At 36.8% G+C, this 26,902-nt stretch overlaps 1 protein-coding gene across 1 annotated transcript in view; it reads right to left on the bottom strand.

The window, feature by feature from the left end:
- The window catches only part of ALK (ALK receptor tyrosine kinase), a 1,046,930-nt gene that overhangs the window by 725,412 nt on the left and 294,616 nt on the right, over window positions 1-26,902 (bottom strand). The window contains exon 3 of the mRNA XM_051976205.1: window positions 10,605-10,772. Coding sequence (XP_051832165.1) covers window positions 10,605-10,772 — 168 coding nt within the window. The remainder of the gene's footprint in view (window positions 1-10,604; window positions 10,773-26,902) is intronic.

The following is a 26,902-nucleotide window of genomic DNA, read 5'->3' as shown; positions in this document are numbered from 1 at the left end:
ACAATGTCACACTACCTACCTGGACTTGAGTCAGGAAGGCTTGATTTTTAATCTTCTCTCTGAAACTTACTAGCTATGGGACCCTAAGCAAGTCTTTAACCTAATATCCTCAAGTTTGTAATATGTAAAATGGGTATGGGATGATAGTAGCACTTAACTCACAGAGTTGTTAGTGAGGCTGACAAGATAGCCCACACAAAGGATGACTTGGTAGAACTTAAAGCATTATAGAAATGCTACCTAGCATCATCATCATTATTATTATTATTATTGTATTAATATAAGCCAGGTAACTTTCAAGACCACAAAGCTGTTCTTTGTCATTTTAGAAGTGGTCTTTGGTTCCAAGAGACCTGGGAAGCTATTGTTTATATAGGAGAAGATTATGTTTTGGGGTGAGTGTAATCTCTAAAAAAGGAATATATAGGAGAGTCTAGGAAAAAAAAAATTGGCTTTCCTAGACCTATCAGCCTGTTTTCTGATAATCCAAGGTTTTTCCAGGGAAGTTTGTAGGTTAACACAAAATGGGGACAAAAATGGATTGGAGAAGGGGAGAAAAGGGTGATCTACACCATATCTACATGTCAAAGGTGGTTCAGGTGGGTCATACTAGAAGGCTTAGAAATTTTCATTTTTCTATTTTCATGCAAAATGACATGGTTTTATAGTCTTTACCAATCCTAAAACCTAAGGAGACAATAAAAAAGATTCAAGGGGACTATATATTTTTATTTATGCCTTAAGGAATATGCCCTTTTCTCAAATCCTAGGTCTTATTTTTCTAGTTTAGATTGCAAGTAAAAGGCTTGTGTTATATTCATGGAGGGATATCATCTGGTTTAATCCAACTTTCTCATTTTCAGATTTAGAAAACTGAGGCTTATAAAAGTGAAAATCGTTATCCAAGTTGACATGGTAACTAAATAGCAATGTTGGGACCAGCACTAAGGTATACTGATTCCCACTCTTATCATTAAAACCATACTTCTGCTTGTTGTTCAGTCATTTCAATCATGTTTGACACTATATGACCCCATCTGATGTTCTCTTGGCAAAGATACTAGAGTGGTTTGTTATTTCTTTCTCCAACTCATGTTACAGATGAGGAAACTGAGGCAAAAGGTAAAATGACTTGTCTAGGGTCACACTGCTAGTGCGTGAGGTCTTCCTGACTCCAGGTCTAGAATCAATCCAGTCTTGATTCATTGTATTACCTACCAGCCCTACCTTGTACCCAAAATATAAGAAAAGAAAAAACTGCTTCTGTCTAATTCTCCAAAGATAAAAAGTGTTCAACTTAAACCATTTCCCTGGTATTTCTTAAAAAGTCACAAACCACCTCACCCTAAATGACTCCCCTCCATTTTATTAATGTATAATATTGTGTTCCATCAAGATTATCATTCTTTATTATCTTGCCACTCTGAATTGTATCTCACTTACTATGCTCAGTTCCAGGGACCATAAATTAAAACCAGTCAAAATTTATACTCCCGTGGTTCATTATCTGTGATTGCTATTATTCTCTCTGCCTCCTCCAGCCCTTTCTCTGGCCTAGCCACTTCCTTTGATAAGAAATATTACAAAAGGATCTAAATATCATCCACCTGATAAATGTGACATTAAAAATACCCCCAGCTTATGACATCTTCCTGCTACTTCACCACCCATTTATAGTGTCTATTCTTATTGGAGCCACTCCATCCTTTTCACTGTAGCAAAAGGTATCACATCCACCAGAGAGATAATCTCAGGAGGGAGACTCTGAAGGTGTCTGTGCTACCCCTTGCTTTGCCATTGGGCAGCATCAGAACTGCAAGGGAAGGTATTTATCTAGTCTGTCCCTGACATTGTATACAAGAAGAAATGAGGTACAAGGAAAGGAAGGAATATATATATATCCCTTGGAGCTGTCTAGTCCAACTTTTTTTTTAACACATGAGGAAACTGAGGCACAGGGAGGTTAAGTGGCTTGACTCCATGTCCCAACTCTGTGCCTTTGTACTGACAGGATCCCATGCCTAGAATACATTTTCTTCTTAACTCCTGCTCATAAAGTCCCTTTCTTTCTTTAAGATGGTGCTAAACCATTATCTTCTGAATAAAACTCTTTCCTGGTACGCTTTCTGCTTGAATTTATTTTAGGAAAAATCCGTGGGAGAGATAAAAAAAAAAAAAAACAAAACAGAAAAAAGAAGTGGGCATAGCATGTGTTGATTTACATTCAGTCTCCTTAGGTCTTTTGCTGGATGCAGACAGCATTTTCTGTCCAAAGTCTATTGGGATTACTTCAGATCACTGAACTACTGAGAAAGAATCAAGAGTTTCATGTTGATTATTGCACATTCTTGCTATTATTGTGTACAATGTATTCCTGGTTCTGCTTGTTTTGCTCAGCATCAGTTCATGTAAATCTTTCCAGGCTTTTCTAAAATCAGCTTGTTCATCAATTTTTATAGAACAATAATATTCCATTACCTTCATATACCATTCTTCAACTGATGGAAAGAATTTCCAATTCTTTGCTGCCACAAAAAAAGCTGCTACAAAAAATTTTTGCACATGTGGATCCTTTTCTCTGTTTTAAGATTTACTTATGATACAGACCCAGTAATGGCAGTGCTGGGCCAAAGGGTCTGCACAGTTTGATAGCCCTTGGTCATAGTTCCAGATTGCTCTCCAGAATGATTGGATTATTTCACATTAAAGTCCCAGTTTTCCCGCATCCCCCCAACATTTATCATTATCTTTTTCTGTCATCTTAGCCAATCTGAGAGGTGTGAAGTGATACCTCAGAGTTGTTTTAACTTGCATTTCTCTAATTAATAGGGATTTAGAGCATTTTTTCATATAACTACACATGGCTTTAATTTTGTGACCCAGAATTTAAATACTTTTCAATCCAATTATGAATATTTATTAAGTTCCTACTATGGGCTAGGCCTGTTTTAAGTGCTGGCAAAAATTAATAAAGAATAGATCCTACCCTCAAGAAACTCACAATCTAAAGGAAGAGGCAAGACATAAAAAAGGGGAGAGGGAACAAACACAAAGTACCTGACTCAGGAGCATCCTGCTCCATGCAATTGAAATCAGACAGGGCAGCAAGTGCAGAGTAAGGTAAGTCCGGTTTCTGCCCCTTATAAAGGACACATGTTGAGAGGGATTTGATATTCCTCCCTCTAGCTCATATATTTACATTTATTAACTGTTTATATATTCCATTTTTATACACATATTTCACATATACATATGCATATCTATGTATGTATGTATGTCATTCAGTCATATCTGACACTCATAACCCCCTCTGCAGTTTTCTTGGTAGAGATACTGGTTTGCTATTTCCTTCCCAAGATCATTTTACATTTGGAGAAACTGAGGCAAAATAGAATTACACAGCTAGTTAGTTTGTGTGAATCTGTGTGTATGTGTATGTGTGTATTTATGTATACATATTTATATGAATGTGTGTTTTATACATATATATATATATATATATGTATATTGTGGGTTTGTACATACACATTGTTGTCTCTGTCATTACGATGCAAGCTCATGGCAAGTAGAATTATTTCATTCTTTGAACTTATATTTCAGATTCCTAGTAGAATGCCTCACACACAGCTAATCAAACATTTATTAAGCATCTATTATATACTAGGCAGATGAAAAGACAGGGGAAAAAGTCTTTGCTCTCGAGAAACTCACTATCTATAGACAGAGCTTCCAGGCAGACAACTAAGTGTGAACAAGCTACATAATATATAGGATAAATTCGAGAAAATCAACGGAGGGAAAATATTAGCATTAAGGGGAATAAGGAAAGACTTCTTGTAAATAGCAGTTACTTAATAAATATTTGTTGACTGATTGCCCCAAGTCACAAAGGTAGGAGATGGCTGAGTCAGGATTCATTTGCACCTTAGTCTCTTGCCTTATAAAATGGGAGAAATAATCCAGTTGATATCCTTTAGGTTCCTCTCTTCCACCCTTCCCCACCCCCACCCCATTGGACATCTGCCACCTGGAAGGGTCTGTTTGTATTCATCAAGTTGTCAGACAGCTTGATAAAGTAGATGGAGGTACCACTTAATTTCAGGGGCAAAGCAATAAACCTTTGCAGTGCCCAGAGTTAAATTCCACAAAGCAGGTGGAATTTCACTCAGAAGGCAATTGCCACCTATCACCCCTTCCCCACTATGCTGGCTAGTGACCAAAATTCATTCCATATCACAAAGTTCTAAAAATAGAACTAAAGCAGGGGTCTTCTCATGGGCAATTGGAGCTATTCCTAAGGGCAAAGGGGGAGGTGAGTCCTTTCCCTTTGACACTGAATTCAAGGAATCACAAAAGGACTGATCTTTTGCCCCATTTTCCCCAGTTCTTTATTCCTGGAACACTCTCTCCATCATCCCCTTTTCCTCCTTGGATCTTTCAGAGTTCAGCTCAAGGTCCAGTTCCTTCTGGATTTGCTGGATGCTCTCAGTGGTAGTGTTCCTCCCTGCACCCTACCTAAATCACTGTTGTTTTCATTTGGTATAAACACTGGACTTACTTTATCTGTGAATGAGGACCTGATAATGTCATAGTGCCTGTGTGGTATATAGTCAGTACTTAATTGAATCAAGTCAACAAGCATTTATTGAGCACCTACTATGTGCCAAGCACTGTTCTAAGTGCAAGGGATATAAAGAAAGAAAGACAAAGACAGCCCCAACTCTCTCTGATGGAGGGGGCAATGTGAAAAAAAAAGTCCAAACAAGATAGAGACAGGATAAATTAGAGATTTTTCTTATATATCTCTTTTATGGAGATTGTCTGCAGAGGAAAGGCATTAGCATCAAGGGGGATTTGGGAAATTTTCTTATGGAAGGTGGGATTTTTGATGAGACTTAAAAGAAGCTAGAGAATCCAGGAGATAGAGATGAATATGGAAGGGATTTCTGGGCACAAGGGATAATCTGTGGCAATGTCTAGCAGAGGGAGATGGAATAATTTGTGTGAGAAGCAGCAAGAGGGACAATATTATGGAATTTTTGGTGTGTAGAGAGTGGGAAAGGGGAGCTTGGAAAAGAAGAGATAAGGTTCAAAACCACGGGATTTTATATTTGACCCTGAAGGCAAGAAAAGGGCATTGGTATTGATTAAATAGAGTTTATTAGTTCAAATAACTCAGGAATTAGAATTTGAATTTTATATCTAGGGTTTATTATGAGTCCTTTTCCAAACCACAGATCCTTCTTGAAGGTCATCTCTATATTATTATTTAATTCAATCTTGTAATCAAAGAATCCTCAAAGCCTATGGTCTTGTGACAAATATTCCACCTTTCTATATTCTAGGAACAGACTTTGCATAAGAAATAATACCAAAACACAGTGGGGCATCTGTTTCCCAAACAAGAATTCCCCAGTTATTTTCCTCTGTGAAATAGAAACGCAGACTCATATATGAGCCAATACTTTCCCCCCACTCACTGGGTCCATGAAAATGGCCAAAATAGAGGGTCTGAGTTCTGATCTGATCTCTATTATTTTGGGTAAGACAGTGCTTCAAATAATGGTTTATCAGTCAACTAATATTTATTGAGCACTTTGTAGATGCCCAACATATCACCATGGGGTGTCTATGGAGAATGAACAAAAGTATATTTGTAAAAGCCTCTTAGCTCCTACAAACAAATGCAAAGCACAATTGGAGAAGACTCATTCTCCAACGATCAGTTTCAAGCAGACTCTCAAGCAGACTCATCAGTACAATTTTCCCAAGCTCAATGGATCTGCTTTGGGGAGGAGTGGTGGGGAGTTTGATTGACAAATCCCAGATCTCATTCACACCACTTGATAAGGTCAGATTGATCTTGAAAAAGCATTTCAAGTCATTCTTTTTTTTCAATCCACAACATATGGGTTTAGATGGAATAGGAGATATACCTGAGTGGGAAGATAAGAGAAATCAAACAACTGAATGGTGGGCCAGGGATTGGATTAGCAGGGCTACAGGATTTCAGAAAGGAATAAGCACGAAGGAGAGAACTGGCAATAGACAGAGTCATTTTTCCAGTTTCCAGTTTCTTGTCTTTAAGAGCAATTAGTTTTTTATATCTCAGAATGCCAGGCTACTAAGTAAAACTTCCTTGAGGTAGGGGGCTCTTTCTGTCCCCTCCTCGCTCAGGATAAGTATATTCCACTTTGCTAAATAGACCTCTCAGCAATTTCCAGCCCAGAAAGGATTTGAGGTTGAGAAGACCAGGGGAACAGCACCGACTGCCACTCCTATAGCACTTATCACATTCCACCTTATTTTACAGGCATTCAGCTGAACTCAACATACCTTCATTAAGGACCTACTGTGTGTAAGATGTTGTGCTAGGGGTTGTCTATATAGCAAGGGCTTCTTAAACTTTTTCCACTCACGACTTTTTTTACCTGAGAAATTTTTATGTGATCCCATCTTGAATCTGAGCTGACATTAAACATGCTTAATGAAAAGTGTGTAAGTTTGTTCAGAACCGGAGCTTTAGTGAAGTCACATAATGCATCAAATGCAAAAGCTGCTAAAATACATCAAATTCATTATGTGCTTTATTTTGAATTAATTTTTGGTTGTTGCATTCAGAAACTTTTTACTGTTGCCAAATTTTTCAGGACTCTTACATTCAGTTATGCTACTCCACATGGGGTTGTGACCCACACTTTCAGAAGTTTTGGTCTAGAGGTCTTATTCAACCTATCACATCAGCTTCTGGAGGCCAGGGGCAGTGTCTTAACATACATTTATAACTCCAAAGATACCAACATAATGCCTGGGATACATAGGTATTTAATAAACAAAACAGTTCCCTCTTTTACTCGTTCCTTTCTTAAATTCATTCTCTACATGCCAAATTTATCTTCCTTCTGTTTAATAAGGCTCATTACGCCTCTGCTAAAAAGTCTTTTGTGACTTTCTATTGCTTAACAAAATAAAGTTCCCACTACTTTCTTTGTTTGGTATTCAAAGTCCTTCTCAATCAGGTATTAGCTTGCCTTGCTATTTTTATTGTCTCCACTCAGTGTCCCATCCTAACTGAACATGATCTGTCTTCTTTGCTTTTGATTGGGTTCTTACACATGCCTGGAATCTCCCTCATCTCCCACTTTTAATTATTGAATTTCAACTAGATAATATGGTGACTCTTATAACATGATATCAATGTCAGAAACTGAGGCTATTATTTTTATTCTTATTCTCTATTCCTTCTGGACCCATATTCTCTCTGTGCTTTAAAGCCAAGCTCCTATAATGGAATATTATTGTTCTCTGGGAAATGATGAGCAGTATGCTTTCAGAAAAACTGCAAAGTCCTCCATGAACTCAAACAAAGTGAAATGTACTGTGTACAAAGTAATAGCAATGTTATGGGATGATCAGCTCTGAATGACTTTGCTATTCTCAGTAGTACAATGATCCAATTCTACTCTGAAGGACTTATGAAAAATGCTATCCATACCCAGAGAAAGAGCTGATATTGTCTGAATACAGATTGAAACATACTCTTTTTTTAAATTGTATGTTTCTTGAGGGGTTTTTTGGCGGGGAGATCTGTTTTCTTTCACAACATAAATTCATGTGTGCCTTCTTAATGGGGGCTGGGAGTAGAGAGGAAGGGAGAATTTGGAACTCAACTTTTTTTTTTTATTATTATAGCTTTTTATTTGCAAAACATATGCATGGGTAATTTTTCAACACTGATCCTTGCAAAATTTTCTGTTCCAAATTTTCCCCTTCTTCGCTCCACTCCTTCCCCTAGATGGCAGGTAGTCCAATATGTGTTAAATGTGTTTAAGTATGTTAAATACAATATATGTATACATATTTATATAGTTATCTTGTTGCACAAGAAAAATAGGATTTAGAAAGAAAGAAAAAAAAAACCTGAGAAGGAAAACAAAATGCAAACAAACATCAACAGAAAGAGTGGAAATGCTATGTTGTGGCTCATTCATTTCCCATAGTTCTCTCTATGGGCATAGCTGATTATCTTTATCACTGAAAAATTGGAACTGGTTTGAATCATCTCATTGTTGAAGAGAGCCATCAGAATCAATAAGAATTGATCATCATATAATATTGTTGTTGCCGTATATAATGATCTCCTGGTTCTGCTCATTTCACTCAGCATCAGTTCATATAAGTCTCTCTAGGCCTTTCTGAAATCCTCCTGTTGGTCATTTTTTACAGAACAATAATATGGAACTCAATGTTTTAAAAACAAATGTAAAAATTGTTTTATATGAAAATGGGGAAAATAAAAACATTTAATATTAAATTTAAAATAAGTAATTAACATTTAAAAAGTCAAGCTCCAAAGTATTCCTAATACTATAGAATAATTGAGCTTTAGACGTGGAAGGAGCTTAATTGGTCCTTGTTTAACACCCTTACTTTACAAATGAAGAAAGTGACCATCATAATTATACCTAACATTCATATCACATTCTGTTTTGCAAAGTGCTAGACATGGCTCTTCTCATTTGATCATTATAACAACCTGTGAGACAAGTTGTCATATCCATTTTATGGATGAGGAAACTGAGGCAGAAAGATGTTAAATAATTTGCTCTGGATACATAGCTAGTGAGTGTCTGGGGGGCAGGATTTCATTTCAGGCTTTTTAACCACTCTGCTCAGTTGTGTCCTTGAAGAAAATTGTCCAAGATTAGACCCACAGCAAGTGTAGAATTCAGGTTAGAAGCCCAGTGTCCTGACTTCCAGTTCTGGACACCTTCCAAAATGCATTATAGCTATAGCCCTTTGGGAGCTATGAACAAAATAATTTCTGCCTTCATATCTCCAGGAGCTAACACAGTTTGTACTAAAATATGCACTTATTAAATGCTTATTGTATTGAATTTAACCTCAACAAAATCCTCTTTTCATTAATTCTTCCAGATTATTTTGATCTACACAGGTACTTCTTTCTTTGAATGATTCTGTTATCTAAGCTACACTGGGGAAGTTGTTATCATTTTCAAGCATATTTTAGTCCTAACTTTGGGTAAGTTTTCTCCTAATGAAAACAAGATCCCCAAGGTACCTCCCAACCTCTGATGCTGTGAGCTAATAAAACTTTAGGGGAGTGGTCATTAGACCACAATACTTCTCAAATGGCCACAAAGATGCTACACTACCATATGAAACAGTGGTACAACATTTTGCAATCAGACCTGCACTATAAATTTGGGACACAGATAAGGCAATTTGGCACCTGGGCCAGCTAAATACTAAAACATATTCCTATTATCATAGTGCATCCCAATTCCATGGAGGGGCATTCCCTAAATGATGGTTTACTCCTCCCATCTTCCGCATCCTTATCTTCATCCCTAAAATTGAGGCAAGATCACCACACAACCCAGACCATAGGATAAAAGATTTAGAGCTAGAAGAACCATATTCTAAGACCCAGCTGTGCCATTGATTACAGGAGCAAAGGTGGAGGTGGGAGTAGATTCCTGAAGCAGATATATAAGTAAAGGGTGAGTCAGCACAGAGTCCTGTTCACTCCCAAAGGGTGATGATTCCCAACAGGAATCATTTCAGAAGGTCCTGAATGAAGTAGGGAGGGGGAAGAGAGAAGGTTGTTTGAGTTTATAATTGTGTGAGAAAGGATCCAAAGGGTGGACACAGAAACAACAACTACAGCTAGTATTTATACAATACTTGAAGGCAGTGGTCCTCAAAGTGAAGTCCAAAGAATTGTTGGGGTCTCTGAAACCCTTTCAGAGGATCTACAAATTCAAAATTATTTTTTTATTTCTAATATAGTAAATAGCTATAAATATAACCCATGTGAAAAAAAAAACTCTTGGAACAGATCCTCGATAGTTTTTTAACAACATGAAGATACTGAGAACAAAAGTTTGAGAACCATTGCTTTAAGGTTTGCAAAATACTTTATGTGTGTCATTTGTTAACAGTGGGTATTATATACCTTCAAAACCTTAAGGATCCTTCTGGCAGGGCTGCCCAACACATGTGACAGATATATTAGTAACCCCCCCCCCCAAAGGGCAAAAACAAACCAGCTGCAGCCAGTGGCTAGCAAGGGACAGTGGATGAGCAAGGGTCCATTGGGCTCAAAGATAGAATCACCTGGAAGTTGCCAAGACACTATTTTTCTAACATTTCTTCCTCTCTCGATACATCCATACTATTCCCAATCTGGCTCAACATCAGTTGTAGGAAGTGCCAAGTGCCATGCTGACCCATAGCTATTCTGGCATTCAAACCCAAAGTTTCACAGTCTTTGAAGGCCACCAGACTCTTCCCCTTAGTCAGCCAGCTCTGAATACTAATTTCCTTTTCTCTTCAGAAATATTGGCAGATTACAAGCCACAAAGACCAAACAGTCTCAAGAGCCCAAAAAGGGAAGGGAAAACCTTTATCTACATTTCTCACTATAGAAGGTGGGTTTTCTTTTACTACTGATGAGAGATTCCCTCCCCTTTCCTTTAATTGTTAAAAAGATCAAACTGCAGTAACAAGACATTTTAACCATTTCCTTTTGCATGATCCAGAGCCACCTTCTATCCCCAGAAGATTGCGAATCATCCTACCTCTGGGTATCTCCTCGGAAGGAGTCACTGCAGGACCACCGCTGAACAGGTTCATCTGGGAAGCCTCCTCAGAACTGATGAGACGCCAAGACCAGTGGTGATTTCTATCTTCCTGCAGAGGTGGTGAATACTCTAGTTCACAGGGGAAATCAAACTTGCACTCGAAGCCTGAAACCAGATCATTAGACCAAGAATCAGTTAAAACAGCATTTTCAACCCCATAGTCAGTCACTCATTTAGTTTCTTTGAAGTTCAGATATATCCTAGCTGTGTGGCCCTGGACAAGCACTTAACCCCTATTTGCCTCAGTTTACTGAAATGTAAAATGTGAATAGAAGTACCTGCCTAATAAGGTGGTTGTAATGATGGCATGAGATATTTGTAAAAGCACTTAGTGCTTGGAACATAGTAAATGCTTATTCCTTTCTCTTCTCCTTTATTAGTCAGTCATTGTTTTATACAGAATGCTAGAAATGGAAGGGAACTATCTCCTGCAACCATTCCTCTTCCTCATTTTATAAAAAATGAAACTCAGGGTCTAAAAATCCTTTTCATCCATGACTCTCACTCCCTCTCACCACCTTCCCATATAATCTGTTGCAAAGACCTGTTAATATTATCTTTATAATATGTAGACTACACTCTCACCTACATATTTATGTATTTGGTATAGGTCTTCACCATCACCTGCTTAGATTATTGCAATAGTTTTTTGGCTAGCCTCTCTGCCTCAAGTCTCTCCCCAGTCCAGCTGTCAAAGTGGTCACTTGGATCTTCCCAAAGTGTAGGTCTGACCATGTCACCTCATTGCTCAGTAAACTTCAGTGGCTCCCCATCATCTAAAGATAAAACACAAAATCCTCTGTATGAACCTTCAATGCCCTTCCACGATCCAGCCATCTTACACACCACTAACTACTCTACAATCCAGCGATTCTGGCTTCCTTGTTATTTATTACTCATAAGAGATAGCCCACCTCCCAACTGAGCATTGCCCCTGGCTCTCTTCCTACCTGGAATGGCTTTTACCTCTTGACTTCTTTCAAGTATTATTTAACACCAACACTTACAAGAAGCTTTTCCAAATCCCTTTTTATTCTAGTATTTCCTTCTGTTAATTATTTCTGTCGTGCCTTGTACATAATTTGTTTGTGCAGAATTGTTTGCAGGTGATCACTATAGAAATAGGAATGTTTTTGTCTTTCTTTGTATCCTGAGCATTTAGCACAGTGCCTCTCACAGAGTAGGCATTTACTGATTAATTGACTCAATGCATGCCATATAGTCTATATTTATTCTATATTTTAACAATTATGTGAATGTATGCATTTTAATTGTGACCTTCTGGAGGCAATGCCTCATTCTGAAAAATAATAGCAGTTTGGATAGATAGAAAGGTAGGTAGATAGATAGATGGACATATAGATAGAAAGACAAACAGATGGATGGATGGATACAGATAAATACATATTCATAAATATATTTATTTTTATAAATTATTATAATTTATATTACATATAAATTATATAATAATAAAATATTATAAATAAAAAACAAAATATAAAAATTATAAATAAAAAATATATTTATAAAGTGCTTTTTTCCCCCCCTGAGACAATTGGGGTTGTGATTTTCCCAGGATCACACATCCAGGAAATGTTAAGTGTTTAAGGTCAGATTTGAACTCAGGTCCTCCTGACTTCAGGGCTGGTGTTCTGTCCACTGCACCACCTAGCTGCCCCAATAAAGTGCTTTGATTATAACGATCCTGTGACAAAGACAGCAAAATTTTTATTATATCTGTTTGTCAGTGAGATAGGTGTGGCTTAGAGCAATCAATTGAAGCAGTGCAATGGCTAGAGAGCTGGATTTAGACTTAGAAAAGTCTATGTTCAAATCCTGCCTCAACCACTTACTATATGACAGTGGACCAGTCATTATTTAATCTCTGCCTTCCTCAGGGCAGAGATTATCTGTAAAATGGGAGTAATAACAGCATCTTCCTCCTAGGGTTGTTTTGGTGATCCAGAGATTCTATTTGTAAAGCATTTAGTACAGTGCTTGCCACATATTAGATACTTAATAAATGCTTGCTTGCTTCCCTCTCTCCCTCCTTCCTATCACATGGCTAAAAAAGAGCAAAGCTTGGATTTAACTCAGGCTCCTTGACTCTATGTTCAGAATTATTGAAATTAAGATTCTTACTATGGGGATTTCAGTACCAAGGAAACGAGTGGGGTGACATTCAGGGAACAGGCAAAACATATAGCCCTACTTCATACCACAGAAGGGACAAGTGGCCTAATACTGAATTAAGAGTAAATCAAGGGGGGCAGCTGGGTGGAGCAGTGGATAGATCATTAGCACCAGGAGGACCTGAGTTAAAATCTGACCTCTGACACTTAACACTTCCTGGCTGTGTGACCCTGAGCAAGTCACTTAACCCCAATTTCCTCAGGGAAAAAAAAAAAGAGTAAATCAAATAATTTCCAGTGACACTTATTACATTATTTAAGGCAAATAATATTTTGGTGGGAGGGGGTGGCACTATAGGGTAGAAGAGGAACTTAGGTTCAACCATCATTGAGAATATTATTTGTCCTTTCTCAATACTTGTTTCAGGCAATTCACCTTGCTAATGGCAAGCTGAAATGGGAAGATCTTACCTTGTTTGAGCTGATATCATACGCTGCTGCCTACGTATTTTATCAGTGTCTCAACCCTTCTTCCTGCCTTTCTCTGCCAAGGAAACACTAAGACACTGGGCTAGAGGGATTGTGAGTTGCCTTAATCTTCAAGAACTGCTTGCCAGTCAACCGGCTTTGTTAAGTAGTGAAGAGGAAGAAAATGGAGCAAAGGGATTAGACTTTACAATATTGCCCTAAAATGGAAAAAACTAATTCACTGACTATTTGTTCCTTAGAAGAGGGGTTGGTAAGGGTCAGAAAGGCAGCTTCTGTTGTCACTTTTACTGTGTGATGGAGCCACGTAGGATAAATGACTCCAAATAAATCTCTAACCTTTCCCTGGGCTGTCTAACTGGAGGCCTTTGCTCCATGTTAGTTTTGCAGAATTACAAGTTTTCATTTAAAGAGCATATCCAAGGTCGTCTTATCCAAATTGGACTTCTACATTCTATGAAATGGTCATTAGGTCTCAGCTAGAATATACTCCCAATAATGACCATCTTGTTATCTTTCAAGATAGCTCAGTCTACTTTAGGATAGCTCAGTTAGCAAGTGTTTTCATCAGACCCATTATTTTTTTTTTTGCTATTTTCCAGCCACTACAAGTTAAAAGAGAAAAAGTACCAGATCTGGAGTCAGGAGCCTGGGTTCAAATTCCAGATCTGCCTCTTTTTTATCTGCTTGAAGTCACTTTTCCTTTATGAAATGAGGTCAGACTAGATGATCTCTAAAGTCCCTTCCAGTTCATGTCATTGGTCTTCTTCCAGAACAAAAGATGAATAACAATAACATTACCTGGGAAAATAGTTCTGTGTTCTCGAGTTTATTTCAATTGAAAAATCACTTATTAAGTCCCTTCTATGCATGAGGCACTGGGATGAGTCATTGGGATGAAATGAAAAATGAAACAGTTCCAACCCTCCTTATATTCTACTCATATACAAAGTAATTATGAATAATTTAGACAGAGAGAGAGAGTACAAACACCTTGGGAAAGAAAGTGGGGATCGGGAAAGTTATCTACATAGGGAAGTAATTTTCTTTGTGTTCTGTATGAAAAGAAACATGTTTTTCAGAGGCGATGGTGAGGAGGGAATGTATCTTAGACATAGCAAAACAACCTGTGTCAAGTCCCAGAAGGAGATGTAGCATCACATGATTAGCAGCTGTAAGCCCAGTTTAGAGGGAATGTAGAGTGTACTGAAGGGGAGCCAAGCAAACAGGTTTAATCCCTCTTCCTAGAGACAGTCCTTCAAACATATGAAGATGGCTGTCATGTCCCCCCATGAGTTTTTCTTTTCACTGGGCCAAATATCCCCAATTCCTTTAACTGAGTCTCATAAGACATGGCATCCAATTCCATCATCATCTTGTTTGTCTTCTGGATTCATTCTAGCTTAGCAATGACCTATCTAAAACGTGGGTCCAGAACTGAATGCAAGACCCCCAACATGCTCCAATCATGTTTCTAAAGTTTGATATTCCTGTTTGGGGGAAGAAAAGAAATGCAAGTTTTAGTATTATTTCCTGAGTCATGGTAACTCTATGCATCCCTGACAGACAAATTAACATACTGGACAAACAGAATGTAGACAGAAGAAGAGATTAGAGCAGCCAACATGACTAATCCTTTGAGATTTGAACGCTGAGGTTTCTAACAATCCAATCCATGTTTTCTGCCAATTTCCAGTCTGTGAAACAGGGTCTGCAAATACTTTGATTATCAAATAGGCTCATTTTAAAATTCTTGCTCTGATGCAGTCTCATTTCAGCTGACAACGACACACTCCCTCACTTTAAATAGGATTAGAGTTATCATCTCTTGGCTCATTTTGGGAGAAATTGAATTGGGCTTTTCTACATTATGATTTCATTTCTTGTAAAACATTTGAGTGCTTAGAATTCTCTCTCCTGGGCTAGCCTCAATCCCTAACAAGCAGTAACACTTGAAACTCATCTTCTGTAACATCATTGATTTAAATACCATTTACCTGGAGCCTTTTCTAAAGTACTCAGAGTATTTCAGTGAAGTTCATTCTTATCATCAATCTTTTCCTTATCCCCAGTTCTCCATCAGAGACTTGAACCCATTTGGCAGATGAAACTGACTCACAGAGCATTTGAATAATTTGCTTAGCCTTAGTCAGTCTGTGACAGCCAAGGGCAAGTTTAAAACTTGACTGTCAGTTCAATTAAGTTAGATTCTTGTTCTGAAATCTTTTTCAATGTATATATGCTTAATCAAAAGTCTTTTGTAGTTTTCAAACCCCCAGGTATCTAGCCTATATTTTTTGGCTGTAGGGTGCATTTTGTAAAAATTATTATTCTTAAAAAAATCAAATAGAATGAAAAAAGACCTGAGTTTGCATCCCATTTCTCAAAGTATTAATTGTGTGCCTTTGGGCAGTTCATTTAACAAAATGTAGTGTTTAATGGATAAGGGACTGGACTTGGACTGAGGAAGATGAGTTCAAATACAGTCTGAGACACCAATTTTCTCTTCTGTAAAATAAGGGGATTGGAAGTGAAAGCTCCTAAGGTAATTTTCAGTCCTAATTCTATCATTCAACGATCTTATATTGGTTTGAGTTTCTTCATTTGTAAAAAGGTGATAGAGAAAGGGACTCTGTAATTTCATTAGTAGGGTGGCTGGGTGGTGCAATGCACAGAGCACTGGATTTATGGAAGACTCTTCTTTCTGAGTTCCCATCTGGGCTCAGACACTTGCTCAACCCCCTTTTCCTCAGTTTTTTATCTGTAACATGAATTAGAGAAGGAAATGGCAAACACTCCAATATCTTTGCCAAGAAAACCCAAATTGGGATCAAAAGAGTCAAATGTGACTCAAAAATGATTGAACACAGATTTAGAATTGGAAGGGGCCTCAGGCCATTTAGTCCAAACTGTACCTGGATAGAGATTTCTTTTTCAACAACATGGCATGTGACCATAGGGATATTTTCATCTAATAAAGAATGCTTTACTAAAGATTTCTGTTCCATTTTCAGACAGCTCTATTTGTTAGGAAGTTTCTTCTGACGCTGAATCTAAATCTCCCTCTTTTCAGCTTCTGCCCTATTCATTGACCCTAGTTTTGTCTCAGATCAAACACACTACATAAATCAGTCTTGAAAATCTTGACAAAATCATTCCCACCCCCCAACCAGCCATATTTCAGCCTCTGAACCTCAAGATTTTATGACCTGTAAACCAGAGATAATATTTCCAAACTATCTACTTTTTAAGTCAACTTGTTACAAGGATCAAATGAGATCATGTAGATAAAATACTTTGCCAACCTAAAGCACTATATAAATGTGAGTTGTTATTATCTCTGAAGATCACAGTCAAAGGCTCTTCCATAGATAACATCATCCACAAAATTTCTCTGGTACATGATGATGCCTTTGAAATGTCACCCATCCCCTCATAGAAATACTAAGCATGGTGTCAAATTCATATTCATTGAATGAATGAACACCTGTTTCCTCAGGCTTCACTTGCACATTTAAGTTGATGGCTTTATTGATGACAACAACTTTCAATATGTTCCTGACAAATCTGATTTTAGCATTCAACAAAGTATGCCATTATCATACAGAAGCCTGCATCTTAATACAGATGGAATTCTCACCACCTTCACTAATGCCTTATTCTTTTGTCTCATTGTGATGTGGGGGTGAGGGGAAACCCTGAGCTTTTAAGGTTATTGATAAGTACTACCTATTTCAAGCTAGAAAGTCTCTGACCCAGAAAAACTGTATCTGCTACCCAAGAATTAAACTAATTGAGTACAGAGTGACATCAACAAAATGTCAGGAACTAAACGAGATTCTGGGGTTCTTTTTAAAGTAAAGTGAAATACAAAATAGTTCCTGGTGCTAGTTACTGAAGTAGAATTAATCACCAAGAGGAACCTTGGTCTCAACAAACCATCTTAGAATTTGTGATGGAGAAAGAGCAGAAATTGTTCACATGTAGATTATGGGGGAAGAGACTCCATCTTGGGAGTTTGTGATTAAGAGTTGTAAGTCAGGGATAATTGACTTTGGGAGAATTGATACTCTATTACAGTCTGTAAAAGAAAAGAAGAGGAATACTAGTCAGATATGCATATAGATTTTGGGGAGAACAGATTTCAAAAGGTTCAGATAAAAAATGACCTGAAAATTCTATGAGGAAAGTCATCTGAAGAATATTAGAATCTCTCAATGATCAAATTATATAGCCATAAAAAAAAGCATTTCAATGAGTAGGGGGGAAGGGAATAAACATTTATTAAGCACCTATTATATACTAAGCAGTGTGCTAAATATGTTACCCATATTATCTTATTTGATTCTCATAGCACTTTGAAGTAGGTGCTATTATGATCCCATTTTAGTTAAAGGTAAGTGAGCAAAGAGTAGTTAAGTGACTTGCCTAGCGTTACACAGCTAATAAGTGTCTGAAATCAGATTTGACATCAGGTTTTCCTGATTGTGGGCCAAGCTCTCTATTCACTACCTTTAAGCATCAATGAGTAGTAGCATGGACAAGATATTGGAGGATAAATAAAAAATAAATACAAATTTATGGTATGATTCTTTAAGCATTGTGTCTCAAGTGCTAAAGTTCAGAATGAGCTGACTGAATCTGGTAATAAATTCTAAAAACATTAAAAGGAATGACTTGTCCAAAAGACATATTGGGGAAAAGAGAAAAATCCAAAAAGGAATGGGGCTGATGATGAATTACAGAGAGAAAAACCAGAACCACCTAAGCTTATTTTGCTTCTGTTTCCCTACCATGGAAAATAATTAATTGAAACCTAGATTATTAAAAGAACTGTATACTATGATTCTTAATACCTTTTAAATGATTGATCTTTGAAAGAGTTTGGAGAAAGGAACAGCTGCCACCATCCTGAAATAGGGTAACTATTGCCCCATTATAAAAAGAAGGGGAGCAGAGTTTGCAAAATGCAAAAATAGATGATTCTGACAAAAATCATTAGATTATTATATGATCAAAGTCTGGTTATTAAACGTCTGGAGAAAAGAGCAGGGAATCACAAATGGCAAATATGCTTCAACAAAACAGATCATCCTAGGCAAATTTTTTCGCCCACCCACCATTTTGGGGGGGAAGATAGGGCAAAGTTACCCGATCTGTAGATCAGAGGGACATGTTGAATGTGTAGCTTTTACTTAGAGTTCAGTAAGACATTTGCAGGATGGTTACATGATATTATTGTGAGCAAATTAGAGAAGTGTGGTCTGGATTATAGTATTTCCAAGTGGATTTGGGGCTTGTTGACTGGTTGAACCCACAGTTCTCAGACATAGAGAGTTTGAAGTCAATGGGATAGAGGTTTCCAGTGCAGTGTTCCTGCTATTTGTGGCTGGCTCCCATGCTGGTCTGGTGATATGGTATAATGGTGTGTGTGTGTGTGTGTGTGTTTAATTAATGACTTAAAGGCACTTATGACACAACTGTCAAATTTTCAGATAACACAGAGCTACCGGGAATGATTAAGACATTGGATGATGAGTCAGGATCCAAAATGTTAGACAGCTGAAATCACAGGCTGACAAGTTGAATAATAAGTTGAAACTTTTACAAAGATAATGATAAAATATTACTAATAGGATCAAAATATTAACATCACAAGTACAAGGTAATGAGGTATGGCTGGAAAGTCTTTTACTAAAGGAAGGGAAAAAAACTCTGATGATATTGGTAGCAATTTCACTTTAAGACATCCATATAATATGGCAGCCAAAGGAGCTAATGCAATCTTGGGCTGTCATGAAAGGCTATTATCTAGAACAAAGAGGGTTTTGCTACAAAAAAGGTGATTGCATATTGTTCTTGTTAGACCATATCTGGAAAGCTGTTGATTTTTCAGTTTTAGATACCACATTTTAGGAAAAATTTTGATAAATGGAGAGTTTTCAGAAGAGGATAACATGGATGATTAAAATTGAGGCTATTTAACTCAGAAAATAGAAGCAGGGGGGCAGTAAACAACAGTTCTTTTCAGGTATTTTAAAGGCTGTCATATGGAAAAGGAATCTACTTTTTTTGTTGTTTGGTCCCAAAAGCAGAATCAGGAGCAATGTGTGACATGTTGCAGGGTTAAATATTTTGCCTTTATGTAAGGAATGACCTCTATACAAATTCATATAACACTGAAATGGCCATTTCACAAGCCCTCAAGGAAGGTCTTCAAGATAAATCTGGAAAAACTACTTAATCATGTTGCTGAGAGAATTCTTCTTCAGATATGAGCTGGATTAGATAGCTTTCTATGAAAAATCTATGAAAAGCAGTGGAGGGGCTTAAATATCAGATCTCCCATTACAATATATAGTAGCAATCATGAAAACTCTTTGGTATTGGTTAAAACATAAAAAATCCCAAATAAACATTGATCAGTGAAACAAAGTAGATAATGTGAAGCATTGACATAGTGACACTAAGACAGCTAGATGGTGCAGTTGAAAGAACTAGGCCTAGAGTCAGGAAAATCTGGCTTCAAAAGTGGCCTCTGATACCCAATAACTGTGTGACACTAAGTAAGTCATTGAACTACCAATTATTTTATTTATAAAACAAGGATAATAAATGGAATTATCTTTTAGGGTTATTATGAGGATCAAATAAAATAATAATTGTAAATTGCATAGCATAGTACAATTTATATGTTAGTTATTATTATTATTAACTATTATTATGCTCAAAGACACCAAATAATAGAGTAAAAGCTCCTTATCTAACAAAAACTGCTGAAGAAGTAGTCTGGAAGAAATTAAGTTTAAACTAATTCTTCATATCATATCCTTTAAGAAGCTCTAAATAGATGCATAAACTAATTAGAAATGGGAAAATTATAAAAACATCAAATGATAAAGGAAAGATATTTTCACAATTATGGTGTGTGTGGGGGAAATTCTTAACTAAACAAAAGACAGGAGGTTGTACAAGTCAAAATAGAGGATCTCAATTATATTTAAAAAAAACCAAATCAATAAGCTTTTGTCTAAGCAAAAAATATTGTAATTAGCATTAGAAGGAAAAAGTTAGCTAGAAAAATCTTTTCAAAGAAAACTTCTCCGATAAAAGTTTAATATCTAGATATATAAAACAAATTCTCCTTTGTATTATTTGTACACAAATTGTTCTCCTACTCACAAAAACAAAACAAAACCTGTTGATAATAGAAGTTCACAGTTTTTACTGAAATCTCTCTTTGCACATTAAAGATTTATAGTTGTAGATGTTTATTAAGTTCATAACAAAGGAATTTTTTTTAAAAACCAAGAAAAACAAAACAACAAAAGATGTTATGTTCTCTATACATCTCTCTGGGCTGTGGTGAGGAAAGTGTATATTTAAGATCAACTAAGAATGTAGGACAGAGAATAATAGATTTGGAGTTAGGAAGACCTGATTTAAATCTTGTATTAAACATTTACCAGTTATATCACCTGGCAAGTCTTTTAATCTTTGTCTTGGTTTCCTCAACTATAAAATGGGGATGAAAATATTACTTATTTCACAGAGTTGCTGTAAATATCAAATGAGATAATATATACATAGAACTTGTATAATACTATACAAGTATAAGATTATTTGAAAAAAATGCCTTCCAGGGGTCCTCAAACTTTTAAAATAGGGGGCCAGTTCACTGTCCCTCAGACTATTGAAGGGCTGGACTATAGTAAAAAGTAAAACTTTGTTTTGTGGGTCTTTAAATAAAGAAACTTCATAGCCCTGGGTGAGGAGGATAATGGTCCTCAGCTGCCAGAATTGGCCGCGGGGCCCTGTAAGAGAGAACTCCCATTTAAAATATTGTGTATTTCTGATTCATTCACTAAATATCCTATTTCTTTTCTAGCCTACCCTTCATATAACTTCCAAATAATATTCCTAATGATATGAAGTGATATAAAGAACCATAATAGTGAAGATAACAACTATGTGTATCTATAGAAATGAAAAGGGAAAAAGGGAAGAAGAGAAAGAATGAAAGGAATGAGGGAGAAAGACAGAAAAGGAAGAAGTGAGGAACAGAGAAATGTAAAGAGAAAAAAACAACGAAGAAAGGGAAGAAGGAAGAAAAGAGGGAAGTAGGGTGAAAGTAATAGAGGTGGAGAGGAAGGAATAAAAAAGTAAGTGAGGGAATAGGAAAGAGGAAAAGAAGGAAACAAGGAGAAATGAAAAAGGAGGGAGGAAGTAAGGGAAAGAAAAAGAAGGGAAGAAAAGAAGAAAGGAATACAACATTGAATGAAGGGAGAGAGGAAGAAAAGGAGAGGAAAGAAGGAAATGAATAAAGGGAAAAGGGAAGGACAAAGGGAGAAGCAAGGAAATGAGTAAAGAATGGAATAAAGGAGAAAAGAAAGTCAAAATGGGGTCAAGGAAGAGAGAAAGGAAAAAGGGAGGGAGGTCAAAAGAGAAGCAAAAGGGAAATAGAAAGGTAATAGATCTTCTGGCAGACCTAGGAAGGGACATTGAAGGAAAGCGTTTTGTTTTTTTTTGTTGCTATAAAATGAGGTGAATAGTATCTATAGTGTTGGAATTGTCTGATTTTGTGACTCCAGTTGGAGTTTTCTCAGCAGATACTGGACTGGTTTGACATTTCCTTTTCCAGTTCATTTTACAGATGAGGAAACTGAGGCAAACAGGATTTAGTGACGTACTTAGAGTCACATACTTAGTAAATGTCTGAGGCCAGATTTGAACTCAGAAAGAAGTCTCTCTTATTCAAGACTTGACAATAAAATAATCTACATAAAATATAACAAACATTAAAATTCCATATAAACAGATGATATGTTCAGATATAAACATAATCTGAAACTGGATTTGAATTCATGTCTTTACTACTTCAAGTCCAGTCATCTATCCACTAAATCACCTAGCTTATATAATTATTTTATTTATTATTTAAGTGTATATTATCATATATCTAGATTATTTTATTATATCAAGTTCATATAAGTTTATATTAATATTATATAAAATATCTAGTATATATTAATATTAGTTTCTGCCTTGCTAAAATATAAAGTTTTCAGATAAGCTTTTGCTTCTTATATTGTATATATTTTAAGATAAAATATTTTTTAAATCAATATACCATTCTTCCTATTCAAAAATCTATCATGGTTCCCTATCGCATTTAGGACAAAATACAAATTCTTTGATGTGGCTTCTAAGGCCCTGTTACTACTAACTCTCCACTTTTGATCTGCAACTCTGCTGGTTTGAACTCCAAGGGACATGATGCTTCAAATTCACATTGAGTCCTGCTTTTCAGCTACCTCTTGGATGCTGTCTTATTCCCATTAGATTGTAAGTTCCTTGAAGGCAGAGAGTTGGTTTTTTTTTTTTTCCTTCCTTATTTGTATTTGTAGAGTTTAGCTCAATGCCTTACACATAGCAGTCATTTAATAAATGTTTATTGAATTGAAATAAACTGAATTGAGGTCCAGAGAAGTTGAAACTTTTCACAAGGTCACATAGATAGTATCAAAATTTGATTACTTAAAATTTATTTTAAAAATTAGGGGCAGCTAATGGGTAGACAATGAATAGAGTCCTGGATCTATTAAAATAGAGTCATGAAGTCTCTTTCCCCTGAGTTAAAATCTGGCCTCAGATACATACTAGTTCCTTGCCAATACAAAAGGGTTGCAATAAAGATTTTTGCACTGCTTCCCTTCTAATTTTAGCTGCATTGGTTTTATTTGTACAAAAGCTTTTTTATATAATATAATCAAAACTATCCATTTTGCATTTCATTTCTCTAAGTCTTCTCTGGCCATAAATTCCTTCCTTTTCTATAGATCGGAGAGGTATACTATCCCTTGTTCTCCTATTTTGCTTATAGTATCACCCGTTATGTCAAAATCATGAACCCACTGAGACCTTATCTTGATATGGGGTGTTAGATAGATGGTCAATGCCTAGTTTCAGCCATATTATTTTCTAAGAAAATATTTCTTTAAGTCCTTTCCAATTCTTATCATCCTCAGTTTTAGGTCATTAAAGCAAGATCCCCTAACTTGGCTTTGAAAAAAAAAGTAAATGAATAAGACAGAACTCAAAAATCCTTATTTTTAGTTCAAATTTTTTATTTGGGTATATTTCCTTCTCTCAGAGAAACTTAATTTACCATCCACTTCAGAGATCAATAAGACTTGGAGATTATTAGACTGTTGTTCCTTGAGGGCAGGGCCTAGGCCATTTTTCTTTCTTTTTAAATTTCCACTTTCTAAAATAGTATTTCTGCTCTTTAATAAGTATCTGTTAAGATGAGTTTACCAGCTTCTATCAACATCTAGTTATTTCCATAATGAATCTGGTTTTTCCCTCTCCCTATCCAAAATTTTTTTGTTATTGGGACAATGATATGGGGAGCATTCCCTTACCATTTGTGCTCTTCCTAGGACACATCTGGACCCCAAATTCACGACAGCAGCTTTGCTCACTAACAATCAGATTGCTGACAAGAAGGGCCAAGACTCCTTCATCAATTAACTGGAAGTTCGGCCTTGAAAGACAGCTTAGGACAAAGTGAGGTGAGGAAAACAGGGAACCTTCCTTTCCCTCACTCTTTGGTCTTAAGAGTGACCTACTTAGGAGCTCTTGCACATAGGGCATCTCCAAAGCTGAAATATCCCCCCACAAAGCTTCCATGTATAAAAAAGGGATGGGGGGCTATTGAAAAAGTGGGGAGAGAGGCCTGAAGTGTTTGTGAATATGTAAGCAGTCTGTGAGCCGGTGTTTGTGTGCATGTCTGGGAGTGTGTGTGCGAATGTGACTGTGACTGTGTCTGAGCTTATTTAATAGGGAAAAGCCAAGTTCCAAAGACAAAGAGGAAGAAGCCAGTTTTCTAGGTTCCTGTGAGTTGTCTTTAGAGGTAAAGTAGCCCAGTGGGAAGCACCCTGACATTGGGGAAGTTAGAAGATTTCATTTTATATCCTGGCTCTGTCCAGACCTGTCTTTGGGATCTTGGGTGAGATTGTGAACCTTCTCGAGCCTTCCTTATCATGTATAAAATGGGAGGTTTGGACTCAATCATCTTTATGGTCCATAATTCCAGCTCTAAATTTGCACTTCCACTGCTGTTCCACTCAGCATCCCTCAGGGGAGGTGAACCCGCAGCAGCTCTCCAATGCATAGTGTCAGTGACAAAGACAGAACTGAGGGGGAGCATGCTCATTATGTCACTAAGAACATCAGAATTGGAGGGGTCCCACACTGGGTCATGTACATGCTTGCTCCATAGCTGGAGAGTTCAGAGATAAAGGGAAGGATCAAGAGCTTCAAAGTCATGAGAACACAGAGGTAGAAAAGCTGGGTCAAGAGCAAGTTGGTGAACAGCTAGAAAAATTCAGATGAAAAGTAGCAGCAAATAAGAATGGGAGCCAATGAATGATGAATGAACAGAGGGAACAAATGCCCAGGAGTTTTTGTGGATGAATATTTCCACTTCTGAGAGTGAATTATATGGCCATAGCTCACCAAGCTGTCATTCTCAGAACCACAGAATGAGCCCAGCAGCTCTGTTCTCCACGTCTCACTCTTCCTTAAGCTGGCTTCCAGTAGACTACAAACTCCTTGAAGGCGGAACTATATGTTGTCTCTTTTGGTGTCCCTAATGGTTAGCACACTTGTTATTTAGTGATTTTTCAGTCATGTCCAGCTCTTTGTGACCCCTTTTGGGGTTTTCTTGGCAAAGATACTGGAGGAGTTTGCCATTTCCTTCTCCAGCTCATTTTACAGATGAGGAACACTGAGGCAAACTGAGAGCTAGTAAACATCTGAGGCTGGATTTGAACTCATGAAGGTGAGTCCTGGCACTCCATCCACTATGCTACCTAGTTACCCTTTGGCAATATGCTTGGTACATAGTAGGAGCTCAATAAATGTTTACTGAATTTAATTGAGTCAGAAGAAACAGATTTAACTCTTTGCTATTTATGTGAGCCTGGGTAAGACTTTTCCCCTCTTGTTGAAAGCTCTTGATAAAGCTGCCTTATTCTACTCTTTTCATACTTTTTATACCTTCTCTCCATAGAGTGATACTGATACAATCCACCTCCAGACTTAAGACTCTCTTTTATGCCTGGAATTCTCTACCTTCTCAGCTCAACTTCCTGAATTCCTATAAGTGCCAATTAAAACCCTACCATCCACAGGAAGGTTTTCCCAATCCTTATTAATGTCAGTATCTTCCCTCTGTTGATTATTTCCAATTTATCCCATGTTTATCTTTGTATTTGGTTGCCCGCATGTTGTTTTCCCATTAGATTGTGACCTTCTTGAGAGCAGGGGCTGTTTTTGCCTTTCTTTAAATTAAATCTCCAGTGTTTTTCACCGTGCCTGGCATATGGTAAGCATTAATAAATGTTTACTAATTTCCTGGCAATCGCTGGGTCTCAACTAATTCAAGCCTAAAATAAAAACATTAGGTAGAAGAGCTCTAAGGTTCCTTCCAATTCTAAAGTTCTCTGGTTCTGTGAAACAGAATATTTTAGTAAAGAATACAAAGGAGACTAATAATCATACAATGGATTATATGTTCATGGAGACAGAGCTGGAAGGGATGGTCATCGAGTCCACCTTCTCTTTGAACAGGTGGGGAAAATGAAGCCCAAATTTGCTCAGGTTCACATTATAAACACAAGTGTAAGTCTTGATTTCCAGTCCATTGATCTGCCATTAATTACCCCATGATGCCTGTGAAAGGCTTATGCTCTAGTTTGAATTCCTTTTCATGGAGAATTGGGCCATTATAACTTTTGAATGGTCTAACCTACAGAATGGAGGCCTAACACTTTGTTTTTGACATAAACATAAAAGCAGTTATATCAGTTCCATCTTTCTTGATATGATATCCCCAAAGACCTACTTAATTTTTATATCAAAGGTGAAGATATACTTATAATAATTACATTTATAAAACACTTGATAATTTACAAAGCACTTTACAATTTTTTTTTCATTTGATCCTCACAACAATTATAATGTTACATTATTATTTTCATTTTGCAGGTGAGGAAACTGATGCAGATAGTGGTAAAACTACTTGCTCAGGCTCACACCTGGTAGTCCTCCATCTGCTAAGATACCTAGCTATATAAGAGTCATAGAGACTAAAATTAGGTCCCTTCTACTGTTTTCTTCAATTTTTATTTTTAAAAATTATATATGTACATTTTGTTTTATTGTCATTGAGGCTAAAAAATCTTTTTTCTTTTTTTTTTTTTTTTTTTTTTTTTTTTTTTTGTCTTTCTATCTCTGGCACTAGTGAAGCAGTATCTTGGTCTTGGATTTGACTTGGGTTTAATTACAGCTTCCTGGATTTCTTTGACAAAGAGATCTTACTCAGTTCCAACTGATCAATGATGGACAGAAGCAGCTACACCCAAAGAAAGAACACTGGGAAATGAACATAAACTGCTTGCATTTTTGTTTTTCTTCCTGGGTTATTTTTACCTTCTGAATCCAATTCTCCCTGTGCAACAAGAGAACTGTTCAGTTCTGCACACATATATGGTATCTAGGATATACTGGGACATATTTAACATGTATAGGGTGGAGGGAGGGAGGGGAAAA

Source organism: Antechinus flavipes, chromosome 2 (assembly GCF_016432865.1).
Source record: "Antechinus flavipes isolate AdamAnt ecotype Samford, QLD, Australia chromosome 2, AdamAnt_v2, whole genome shotgun sequence".
Lineage (NCBI taxonomy): Eukaryota > Metazoa > Chordata > Mammalia > Dasyuromorphia > Dasyuridae > Antechinus > Antechinus flavipes.
This window is presented reverse-complemented; position numbering and strand designations above follow the sequence as displayed.